The following is a 13,155-nucleotide window of genomic DNA, read 5'->3' on the forward strand; positions in this document are numbered from 1 at the left end:
TCAAAGCCAGTCTCAGCAACTTGGCCAGGCCATAAGTAATTTAGCCAGACTTTGTCTCAAAATATAAAAAGGACTGGGGCTGAAGCTCAATGGTTCAGCACACCTGGGTTCACTCCCTTGTACCAAAAGAACAATTACATTGCAAGTGTTTGGGAGAATGAAGCTTTTTTTTTTAATTTATTTTTTATTTGGGGGGTACTAGGGATTGAAATCCAGGGCACTTTACCACTGAGCTACAAACCCAGTGCTTGTTATTTTGAAACCGGGTCATGCTAAATTGCTGAGGCTGGCTTTGAATTTGGGATCCTCCTGAGCAGCTGGGATTACAGGTGTGTGCCACCATACCTGGCTGAAGTGTGGTCTATGTATAAATCATTTGGAACATTTTCTTAAAGTTATTTATAAACAATTCTATTGCGTAGTCAACCACTGGACAAAATAACCTACTTTATACATTATTCAGCCCTCTAGTGTGTTCTTAACAAAATAGTACAGGGAATTGGGAAAGAAATTTGCATAAATCAAATTCTTTGGTATTTGTTGGTTATGATGCTTAGAAAAACTGTTAGCCAAAATGGAGATTGCGCTAGCAACATTCCAACTAAGTATTTCCCCTGAATGCAATAAACGTTCCTGTTTTCTGGTCCCAGTTGAAGGAAAGGGCAAATGGTATCTCTGAGGAGGTTAGAGAAATAGTAAACTCATTATGAATTATTTTGTAAGTTGTGTAGACTTATGAGAATGGGAAGATGGCAGTTTTTTGTTCTTACCAAAATAAGCCTAGCTGGATACATTGCATTGCTGCTTTTAAAGATTTTTTTTTTTTTACATTTTATGATAGTATTAAACAATAAATATCCCATGATTTCTTATTTATTTCCATGTTTTTTCCCCCTAGTTGTTCTTCTTCCCCTTGCTAAGTTTCTTCAGTAAATTCATTGATATCTTGAGAGACTTAGGCAAATTAGAGTTGATTTAAATTCTGTTATAATGACTATAAATTCTATGCCGCCAGCCGGGCATAGTGGCACACCTCTAATCCAAGCGACTCGGGAGGCTGAAGCAAGAGGATCGCAGGTTAGAGGCCAGTCTCAGCAATTTAGCGAGATCCTGTCTCAAAAAATAAAACGGTCAGGGAATGCGTCTTAGTGGTCAAGTGGCCCTGAGTTCCATCCCCTGTACCAAAATAAATTCTATGCCGCAAAGTTTCAAATTGGACGCCTCCGCCGATCTTGTCTAGGAAGAAAAAATACTGCAGCATATGGAGAAGCTAGACAGGCTGGCTTGAATGCACAGGGACTTGGGGAGGTGGGCGGCGGGCACGGTAGGAATCCCTGGAACCCTGCTGCACTCCAGTCCGTCCTCTAAGGCGAGCCCCTTGCTCTCCCCCTCCTTTCTTCCCACTTCGCTTGCCCCTTTTCTGCGCTCTACTTCAGCCTTTGCCTATGGCGGAATCCAGGCTCCCCCCACGGCAAAACGGCAAGCAGAAAAGGGATTCTGGTTCAGAGTTGGGCGGCGGGAGCGGGCGGCCTCGGGGCACCAGGAGACCCGCGCCGGGGACAGGCGGGGCTCGGCCTGAGTGTCGGACCGAGGGGGTGGCGCCCTCCGCGTCTCCGTGACTGCGCCTCCGCGCCCCCGTCTCGCCGAGGCTCCCAGGATGCGCGGAGGCGGCGGCGATGGCGATGATTCCTCCAGCCCTGCATCATCCAGGGTGCCGGGCGGAGCTGGGGTCCCGGCTGCGAGATGGAGGAGGAGGGGAGGCGCTGCGGCCACCCGGCAGGTGAGAGGTCGCGGGCTCTTTGGAGGAGGACGAGCCACCCGGACTGGGGAGGCCAGGCCTCCGGGAGGCCGGCGGGTGAAGGAGGAGCGCGGCCGTGCTGGGCCAGGCCGAGCCGCCCGGCGCACCTGTGCTGGTGCGGCCTTGGGAAAAGCTTTCTCTCCTGTCCTTCCCAGCTCCCAGGCTCTGCTGGGCCGGTAGAAACCCCAAGCTACTGCAGGTGCCCGGACTTAGCTCTCCTCATTGCACCAACCTTCAGCTGATTCTTCTATAAGCGTCTTTGGATAGGCTTAGGCCCTCTTTACCATCATCTCTCCCACAGTTCAAGATTCCTCACCCATCGCCTGTCCCTGGTGGGCGCCAACCTCCCCTCTCCCGGGTCTCCCACTCCACTTGTTCTCAGGCTGGGATCCTGCCTCAGCCTTCCCATTTCTCCCAGCAAGTGACCCAGATCTGACCTTCCCTACCCCATCAGGTGCTCAGGGCTTCAAAAGGTACTTCATCTGGATAAAAGAGGCAGAGATTTGAAATGATTCAAATCTAGCCTGAATCTTAGTGACCTTGGGCAAGTTATCTAACCTCCCTGAGGTTTTCCTGATCAATACAAATACAATGAGCATATTAAATTTAGTATGTCTCTGTGAGGGTTAGGTGCTGAAAATACCTGCCTTGAGGGAACTTAAGACATTATGAGAGAAAAAAAAAAAAAACTTAGTTGGAAGACTCCAGATCATGATTTGTAAAGGCACATATGAAACACCTTAATGTTTACTAAAAAATTAAAACAGCACACTAGCAAGGGCTCTTCATACGTTTTAATGAGAAATAATCACCTTGGTGCGATACATTTCAATTTTCTGTCTTACTACTAATTTCTTATGGACTCTCCTCAGTAGTTTAAAAAAATGCATGTAAATTCATTCTTATTGTGGCTAGTGTGCATACTTAAAACTGTGTCCCAGCTTAAAAATTTTCAGATTCTATGGCTTTAATCACATCTTCCAGGACCTGTTTGTAGTCCCAGGGAGAAAAGAGTAGCTTGGATGCTGGCATTGAAAATAACCTTGGTAACATTTAGGATATTAAACAGATATTGATTTGCTACCCTCCCCAGTTTTGTATTTCTGCCATCATAATTTCGTTCTCATTTTGTGATTTTGGTCTCCTCTTAAAAGTTCTAGGATTTAGTACTAAGGCTTTCCCTCCATTTCCTTTATTGCTTCTACAATTCCTCTACCAAAACCTTTTCTTCTGTCTTCTTTTTCACTCTTTTCTCCTCCAAGCCCTTGATTCCTTCTTTTGTTCTAGTTATCCCAGTAAGAGTCATTTGTAATTACTTTATATTGGAACTGTAATCGTTAGGCTTGTCAAAAAGCTATACAGAAGTTTCTATGTATCTAATATAACTATATATAAATATGTATATGCAGATATGTAGCTAGATGTAAAGATAGATGTGTATATTTATGGATGTATTAGAATTTTGTGTTCCAGGAATTTTTCAATTAAGAAGGGATTACAGGGCTGGGGTTGTGGCTCAGTGATAGAGCGCTTGCCTAGCATGTGTGAGGCACCAGGTTCGATTCTCAGCACCACATATAAACAAATAAAAGTCCATCAATAACTAATAAGATATTTTTTTTAAAAAGAAGGGATTACAATACCTACTTCATAGGAGTATTGTGAGGATGAAATAAAGTTTGATAACTTTTATAAAACTTCTACCATGGAGCCTAGTGTATAATAACCACCCAATAAACTATAGCTACTACCCTTATGACTTGGGGATTCCTCCCTTGATCTCTTTATTCTTTTGTTTAGTATGGTGGTAAAGAATGTGGGACTTGTGGCACAAGTGTGTAATCCCAGCACTCAGGAGGCTGAAGCAGGAGAATCCCAAATTCAAGGTCAGTCTCTGCAACTTAGTGAGACCCTGTCTTGAAATGAAAAAAAAGGACTGGGGATGTAACTCAGTAATTAAGCACCCCTAGGTTCAATGTTGATACTGAAAAAAAAAAAGGGCTGGAGATATAGTTCAGTTGGTAGAGTACTTGCCTCACATGTACAAGGCCCTGGGGTTCAATCCCCAGCACCACAAAAAAACAAAAAACAGGCTTTGAAAAGCAATTGCTTAAGCCAGCTTCAGCAAAAGTGAGGCACTAAGCAACTCAGTGAGACCCTAAATAAAATACAAAATAGGGCTGGAGATATGGCTCAGTGGTCAAGTACCCCTGAGTTCTGTCCCTAGTACCCAAAAAATAAAGAAAAGCAATTGCTGGGCTGGGATATAGCTCAGTTGGTAGAGTGCTTGCCTAGCATGCACAAAGCCCTGGGTTAAAAGCAATTGCTTAGGTTCAAATCCAAACTCTGTTACATTGTTAAATGATATAATCTCTCCTTCAGTTTTCTCATCTGCAAAATGCTGATGTTATACAATTTCAGGATTGTGAGAATTTAAAATTCGTAGTGGAGAGCACTGAGAACAGTGCCTGCACATCATAAGCACTCCGTAAAATAAAAATGCTAATAACAATACTGATGAGTACATTGCCATTATTATTTCCTGACATAGAATTTTTTATTTTTTAATATTAATTGAAAAATTTAAAATTTATTGACAAAACATAACTGCACAAAGTGAAGTTGTTCTTCAGTGCCTACAAATAATCTTTTTTCCTATTTTATCCTTGAGTAATGTTGGTGCCTCATCATCTCATTTTCCTGAACCCTTTCCTATTATTTCCGGGGTCCTCATAACTTCCATCATCCCACTTCTTCATTATTACCCACTTATTTCTCTGAGCACACCAATTCCAGGTGCTCTAAGTTTCCCAGGCCAAATTCTTGCTTCTGTTTTCATTCTTCTTGATTTGTCTACTTCCATAGAGGAAACCTTTGGTTGGAGGCAGAGGAGTGGCAATAAGACACTAGTATTCTGTTCTTCCTGCCTCTTTAAATGGGCTTCTTCCACTTGCTTTTTCATAAATTAACACTAATCTTCCAATTCAGTTTTTTAAAAGGTTTGAAAAACTTGTAAAATGTTTTATTAGTGCATATCAATTATATAGAATAATGGGTTTCTTTTTTTCTTTTTTTTTTTTTTTTTGGTATCGGGACTTGAACTCAGGGGTACTCTGAGTCACTTCCCCAACCCTATTTTGTATTTTATTTAGACACAGGGTCTCACTGAGTTGCTTAGAGCTTCACTGTTGCAGAGGCTGGCTTTGAACTTAACAGTTCTCCTGCCTTAGCCTCCTGAGCTGCTGGGATTACAAGAGGGCACCACTGCACCCAGCAAATAATGAGTTTTTTGGTTTTGTTTCTTTTTTTGTTTTTTGTTTTGTTGTTGTTGTTGTTTTGTACTGGAGATTGAACGCGGGGATGTTTTATCATCGAATGACATCCCCAGTCCTTTTCTGTGAATTTTGAGATATGGTGTCACTAAGTTGCTGAGGCTGGCCTTGAATTTGTAATCCTTCTGCCTCTGGAGTCACTGGGATTATTGGCTAGAGTAATAGGTTTCATTGTGTCATACTTGTATATGAATATCAATTAACAATTTTGAGATGATACTGGCAGTTTAACCCTGGGACACTTAACTGAGCTATATCCCCAGCCCTTTTTATTTATTTTTTGAGACAGCATCTCACTAAGTTGCTTAGAGCCTCACTAAATTGCTGAGTCTGGCTCTGAACTGGGATTATAAGCATGCACCACCACTCCTGACAATAATTTTTTACAAGCAGCAAAACATCTTTTTTTTTTTTTTGCTACAAAAATATTAGAAGGGCTCAGAAACAGGAATGCAGTCTTTAATTGGAAACAATAAGAGCTATCCATTATTATTTAATTCTAATTATCAAGAAATAGGGCTGGGGTTGTGTCTCAGCAGTAGAGAGCTGGCCTGGCACGTGCAAGGCCCTGGGTTTGATCCTCAGTACCACATAAAAATAAATCAATAAGGGCTGGGGTTGTGACTCAGTGGTAGAGTGCTTACCTAGCAAGTGTGAGGCCCTGGGTTCAGTCCTCAGCACCACATAAAAATAAATACAATAAAGGTATTGTGTCCGACTACAACTAAAAAAATCAATATTAAAAAAAATCAATAAAATAAAGATAATATTGTGTCCAACTAAAAAATATTTAAAAAAAAAAAGAAACAAAGGTTCAGGATTTACATTTTTTGTCCCATAGAATATTTTTTTCATACTAGAAATTGAACCCATGGATGTTTAACCATTGAGTCACATCCTCACGCCTTTTTATTTTATTATTTTTTTTAATTTTGAGACAGAGTCTCACTAAGTTGCTGAGGATAGGTTTGAACTTGTGATCCTCCTGTCTCAGCCTCCTAAATCCCTGAGATTACAGGTGTGCACCAACACACTCGGCTCCTATAGAACTTTTAAAAAGTTGCAGAAAAGTTGTTTTCACTTTCCAGTGGAGAAATTCACCATTTTGTCATGATCTGCATGCACTACAAGGCATGTAGTGGGAATGTAGAAGAAGCAGTCTTCTCTCTTGAAAGACACCAGTTAGTCATACGGAACTTCCAGAGCTGATGTTTGGTACTGTTACATGATGAGAGGCTTCTGTTTTGGGTAGTCCACAGCTGCTGCTTGGGGCCCCTGTAACCCCTCACGGACTTGGCCCATTCTTCTGCTCTACCTTGATCCAGTGACTAAAGGGTTGACAACTAGAGGCCTCTGGGGTGTAGCTTGAGCTGGTGGTTAAATATTCTGAACATCAGCTCTGGGCCTCCCCATTGCCATTGGTGGTTCCAACAATGTTGGACCGAAGCAAATGCTTGTTGGTTGGCAAGAATAATGCACTGAACAACTTGGTCTGTTCTGCTGAGAGCATCTTTGGGTGCAGGATGGACACCAGGTCACCACAGGTCTTTGGGACAATGCAGATGATTATGTGAGTGTACATTAGATTTCATTGTACAATAGAAATAAAAAGGGGGCAAAGAGAGCAAGAGGCTGTGTCTTATCTTCAGCATGTAGCATAAGGCAGGACGGTGGTGTGCATATAATTAGTGTGCTGTGGTGTGCATATAATTAGTGTGCATTGAGTGAGTGTGTGCTCCTGCTTTGTCAGGAGGATATTCCTGTTGAAATAACGGCAACTCACATTTATCACATTACTTAGAGTTTACAAAGTAGTGTGTGTTCTCTCTCTCTCTCTCTCTCTCTCTCTGTCTTTGAGAAGCTATGGATCAAACCCAGGACCTTTCGCATACTTGGCAAGCATAGAACCACATCCCATCCCCCTAAGTGGTTCTTTTTTTTTTTTTTTTTTTTTTTTAAGAGAGAGAGAGAGAGACAGAGAGAAAAATTTTTTAAATTTTTTTTAATATTTATTTTTTAGTTTTCGGCAGACACAACGTCTTTGTATGTGGTGCTGAGGATCAAACCCCGGGCCACATGCACACCAGGCGAGCACGCTACCGCTTGAGCCACATCCCCAGCCCCCTAAGTGGTTCTTTGAACCACTTTTATTCCACTTCTTAAAAAACTTTATTCCACTTATATTTTTTATTCCACTATATATTTTAATTTTTATGCCACTGTTATTCCAGATACTCTTTGTTACTTTGATTTTTTCCCCCTCAGAAATGGAGGGAATTGCCCCAAAAATCTCAATATGGGAAAAGAAAGAAATACTGGAAAATAAAGGATTGTTCCTAGGAAAAGAAAGAGGATTTGTTAGTGATGTACGGGAACCTAAATGTAAGGCCACATCATGCACCAACCTGATCTTATTTAAAGCATATACTGTTTTTTGCCCCAGTCCCTCTGCTGCAAAGACTTCCTTCCCTTCTCCGGAGCCTGGGTCCCACTGCCTGCCCCTCACCTTTCACCCAGTTAGCTTCTACTTGCTAAAACTCCCTTTCTTCTTTCCCAGCTTCTCCCTGGGTTGGATTAGTTGCCTCTTTTCTCCTTCCATAGCACACTGCAACCACAGTAGGCTGCAGTTACATTGTTAGGTTGATCTTCTACAGCTATACCATGATTTCTGAAGGAGAGGTTATGTTCATGTGTATTTTCAGTGCCTGGCATGGAAATGTTTCCAAAAGTATCATCTGCACAGCCCTCTGTCAGAATATCAAGGGGTGAAGCCCAGAATCTGCCCTGTAATGAAAAACTTTTTTCTTTTTTTTTTTCTTGGTATTGTGGGTTGAACCCAAAAGCACTTTACCACTCTTTACCACTGAGCTACATCCCCAGCCTTTTCATTTTTTATTTAAATTGCTGAGGCTAGCCTCAAATTTGTAATCCTCTTGCCTCAGCTTCCTGAGTTGTTGGGATTACAGGCGTGTGCCACCACTCATTAAACTTTTTAACATGCTCCCCAGGTGATACTTAATCCTATTTGGAAACCACTATGTCATAAAACTAAATTACTTGGATGGATATATTGGGAGGTGATCATCTCTTTTTCTGTGTTGGACTTTGTGAAGAGAAGCTGCTTTCCATGTATGAGGCCGGGGCTGAGAAATTGTAATGCTTTCATAAACAATAATGAGATTGTGTAGTAACCCCTTTCTGTGTCTGGGTGTGCATTTTTGTGTACAGGCTTATCTGTCTTGGGCCTCTTTTGTCACACGTCGCTCATCTGTGAGTTGAGGCTCTGACTGTCTTCCCACTGAGCTTTTTTGGAGAACAGAAGGAAGAGACATTTCTCTCTGAAGATGAACTCAACAGACCCCCTTCAGGATGCCCCCAATGCCACCTGGCTCCACGTGCCTCACCCGCAGGGAGGCAACGACACCTCTCTCCAGGAGGATCTTCAGGACCTCATCCACATGGCCACCTTGGTGACCTGCACTTTTCTGCTTGCCATCATCTTCTGCCTGGGCTCTTACGGCAACTTCATTGTCTTCTTGTCCTTCTTTGACCCAGCCTTCAGAAAATTCAGAACCAATTTTGATTTCATGATCCTGAACCTGTCCTTCTGTGACCTCTTCATCTGCGGGGTGACGGCGCCCATGTTCGCCTTTGTGTTGTTCTTCAGCTCAGCCAGTGGCATCCCAGATGCTTTCTGCTTCGCCTTCCATCTCACCAGTTCCGGCTTCATCATCATGTCCCTCAAGACGGTGGCAGTGATTGCCCTGCACCGCCTCCGCATGGTGCTGGGGAAGCAGCCTGATCGCACAGCCTCCTTTCCTTGCACCTTGCTCCTCACACTGCTTCTCTGGGCCACCAGTTTCACCCTCGCCACCTTGGCAACCCTGAAGACCAATAAATCCCACCTCTGCCTTCCCATGTCCAGTCTGGTGGCTGGAGAAGGGAGAGCCATTCTGTCTCTCTATGTGGTCGACTTCACCTTCTGCATCGCCGTGGTGTCTGTCTCCTACATCATGATTGCACAGACCCTGAGGAAGAATGCGCAGGTCAGAAAGTGCCTCCCAGTCATCACAGTTGATGCTTCCAGACCACAGCCTTTCATGGGGGCTCCCGGCAAGGGAGGCGGAGATCCCATCCAGTGCACCGTGCCAGCCCTCTACAGGAACCAGAATTACAACAAACTGCAGCACGTTCCCACGCACGGGTACACCAAGAGTCCCAACCAGCTGCCAACCCCTGCAGCCAGCCGACTCCAGCTGGTATCAGCCATCAACCTCTCCACTGCCAAGGATTCCAAAGCTGTGGTCACCTGCGTGATCATTGTGCTGTCGGTCCTGGTGTGCTGTCTTCCGCTGGGGATTTCCCTGGTGCAGGTGGTCCTATCCAACAGTGGCAGCTTCATCCTTTACCAGTTTGAACTGTTTGGGTTCACCCTAATATTTTTCAAGTCAGGATTAAACCCTTTCATATATTCTCGGAACAGTGCCGGCCTGAGAAGGAAAGTGCTCTGGTGCCTCCAGTACATTGGCCTGGGGGTTTTCTGTTGCAAACAGAAGACTCGACTTCGAGCCATGGGAAAAGGGAACCTCGAAGTCAACAGAAACAAATCCTCCCATCATGAAACAAACTCGGCCTACATGTTGTCTCCAAAGCCACAGAAGAAATTTGTGGATCAGGCCTGTGGCCCGAGCCATTCAAAGGAAAGTGTGGTAAGTCCCAAGATGTCTGCTGGACATCAGCACTGTGGTCAGAGCAGCTCCACCCCCATCAACACTCGGATTGAACCCTACTACAGCATCTATAACAGCAGCCCTTCCCAGGAGGAGAGCAGCCCATGCCACTTGCAGCCAATCAACTCTTTTGGATTTGCAAGCTCCTATATTGCCATGCATTATCACACCACCAACGACCTAATAATGCAGGAGTACGACAGCACTTCAGCCAAGCAGATTCCAGTCCCCTCGGTTTAAAGTCAGGGAGGCCAGAGAATCTTGTGCAAATGTTTTTTTTTTTTTTTTTGCCTTCTCACACTGTTTGATTTTTGAGAGCTGCCGCAGATCAAAACTTAAAGATTCAGCCGAAAAGTTGGCAGTTGGGACTTTTCTTTTGTCTGAAATATTAATGTCTTGATTTGATTTGTAATTTCTTGATTTTTTAAGATATGATGTAAAAGTTTATTTAGCTTTTTAACTCGGACCTGTTACCCAGTCTTTTGTGCTGAACCTTTAAATAGAGGCCAGGAATGGTGATGATATGTTCAAGTAGGAAATTGACTGACTGGTTGTAATACTCTGAGTCAGTATTATGGGTCTACAAAGATATTGCTGGATTTTGTTTTTTTATTTTATTTTGGTGCTGGGGATTGAACCCAGGCCCTTGCACATGCTAAGCATGAACTGTAGCACTGAGCTGCACTCTCAGCTCTAGATATGGATTAAGAAAAAAATAGATGAACTTGAAGGTATGAGTTGATTTTTTTGTTTGGTTTGGTTTTTGTTTTCTTGGTATGGGGGACTGGACTCAGAAGTACTCTATCTCTGAGCTACATCCTTAACCCTTTTTATATTTTATTTTCAGACAGGGTCTTGCTAAGTTGCTGGCCTCCTACTTGTGATCCTTCTGCCTCAGCCTCCTGAAGGTGTTATTGTTTTAAGAATGTAAAATTTGATTCTTTGAAGTCCTGAAATAGGGATTAATATACTTTTTGGTAAGCAGGTTTATTTGAATAAAAATAACATTGTTAAAACAAAAAAATCACAAATATGTTACCTATATTTTTGTCCTTCTCAAAAATGCACACACAAGCATTAGGTACTTTCCTTTTATAAAACAGTCAACTAAGAAGTTAGTGTATGATTATTGCCATTTCTTATTAGAGACATTATTATTCTGTGTCAATTGAGGTAGCTGTATAGTTCTTTAAATTTTTTATTTTTTGGTACTGGAAATTTAACCCAGGGTACTTTACCATTGAGCTACATCCTCAGCCCTTTTTACTTTATTTTTATTGAGACAGTGTTTCACTAATTTTTTGAGGGTCTGACTAAGTTGCTGAAGCTGGCCTCAAACTTGTTATCCTCCTGTCTCAGCCTCCCTAGTTGCTGGGATTATAGGTATGCACCACCGCCTCTGGCTGTATAGTTCTTTTCAAAAGAAAGATATTTTAGCTTGTTACAAGTGAATTACTATATTTTGGACCGATCTTATCCAAGAATCCTAGTGCATGGGGCCTGCCCCTATAGTCTTGGAAAGGGTTGTTATGTGGGAGGCAGTGTGAACTATTGTGTCATTCATTAGGCCATCTTGGCATAGAGATGGGATTGGGAGGTTTTCCTACAGTGTAAGAATATTTATTAAGTACCTGTCAGTATTCAAATAACTACTTAGAAATAACTCCTTTTTCTTTATTTTTATATCATTGTGGTAGAAAAATTATCAAGGTGATATATTTTCAAACTAAGTGTTTTATTTTTCCTCCCACTAATCTTTTTTTTTTTGGCCAAATGGGGATTGAACCCACGACCTTGTACACACTAGCAGCCACTAAGCAACATCCCCGATACCCCATTCTTTTTTTTTTTTTTTGAGCCAGGGTCTCTCACTAAGTTGCCCAAGCTGGCCTCAAACTTGTGGTCCCCCTGCCTTGGCCTCCCAGTAGCTGGGATTACAAGAGTACGCCCCATGACTCCCAGAACCTTAACCTGGAAACTAGATTAAGTATCTCTGTACCTGAAACTAATTTTATTCTATACTCTGTGATTCTTAGGATAACAATGTGAACTCACATTTTTATGTAAAATATTTTCATTATACAGTCAGTACTTGACCTCACTGGAATTTTGGGACTCAACTATTAGACTCAAGCATCACACTACAAAACCTATCTTTATAAGATGTTGTATTCAAGAATTACTGTTGCACATTGGGAATTACTTTGTTCTTTTGAATGAAAGACAGTCCATGCATAGCGCCCCTCCCTGAGCCTGTTCCTAAGTAGAGGTCCTGGGAGGCCTGGGACAGAGAGTAGATTTTCAACTAGCGTTCACTTTCACCTCATCTAGTGCCTCACACCCTCCAGTATTTACCCGGTCATTTCTATTTCTGAGATTTAAGTATGAACTATAGGATTTATTTGGTTTTTAAATTCACCTTTCAGAACTGACTACCCTACCTACTCCTTTTCTCTCTTCCTCTCTCCCTTCTCTTCCTTTCTTCCTTTGGTTTTCCTATCGAATTTTATAACAGAAGATAACATATTCACTCTCTCACCATTTTTTTGGGGGGGCGGTAATTGAATGCTATTTTTGGAAGTCACTATTACCTATTTCAATTGTGCTTTTATATTTTAATACAATACTGTATTTATTTATTAATACTCCCATGAGATAGGTTAATATATACCTCTTTTTAACATCCTCTTCCAAGACGATTTGAAGGACTGTGTCAAATTAAGAATCAGAGCTAAAAAAAAAGAATCAGAGCTTTGTCTTAAGTCAGAAGCTAGTAGTTCAATCAACCAAACACCTTTATAATTCATAACATAAGTCGAGAAGATACTTCCCACTTTTTTAAGGTATATGTTTTTGGACAGGCATTTCAAATGTGATTTCATAAAAGGGTATAACAAAAGCAATTTCTATGTATAAAATTTTAAATGTCAGATTTCCTGTGTGACCTTTGAGTTTGAGATGTTTTGACCAGCATAGGGCCCTTCTTTGGGAAGTAAAAATTATAGCATAAAGAGAACTAAGCATGTGCATATAAGGTATTCAGTTCTTTATGCTCTTCAAGAAATTATTGATTTAATTTGCATGAAATACACAATGAGCTAGATTCTTAGCTCCTCTTCACGTCTATATCTGTAAGTAGATATAGATATTTAGACAGAACTTGTCTCTACATAAGTTATGTATGTCTATCTATACCTATATAGTAGTAACTAGGTATAGATAGACATCTATAACTTGTCTCTTTATAAGGGCTAAAATGAGAACTAAGAGTAATGAGAATTCAATTGAATATGAT

General features: G+C 41.8%; 1 protein-coding gene across 1 annotated transcript; it reads left to right on the top strand.

The window, feature by feature from the left end:
• Nucleotides 1-1,660: 1,660 nt before the first annotated feature.
• On the top strand, nt 1,661-10,428 carry GPR75 (G protein-coupled receptor 75). The gene is made up of 2 exons (XM_081265419.1): nt 1,661-1,780; nt 8,359-10,428. The coding sequence occupies exon 2, from the start codon at nt 8,475-8,477 to the stop codon at nt 10,098-10,100; it is 1,626 nt and encodes a 541-aa protein (XP_081121545.1). The 5' UTR covers nt 1,661-1,780; nt 8,359-8,474; the 3' UTR covers nt 10,101-10,428.
• Nucleotides 10,429-13,155: the final 2,727 nt, after the last annotated feature.

The sequence above is a fragment of the Spermophilus citellus genome (assembly GCF_964194105.1).
Source record: "Spermophilus citellus genome assembly, chromosome: 13".
Classification (NCBI taxonomy): Eukaryota; Metazoa; Chordata; class Mammalia; order Rodentia; family Sciuridae; genus Spermophilus; species Spermophilus citellus.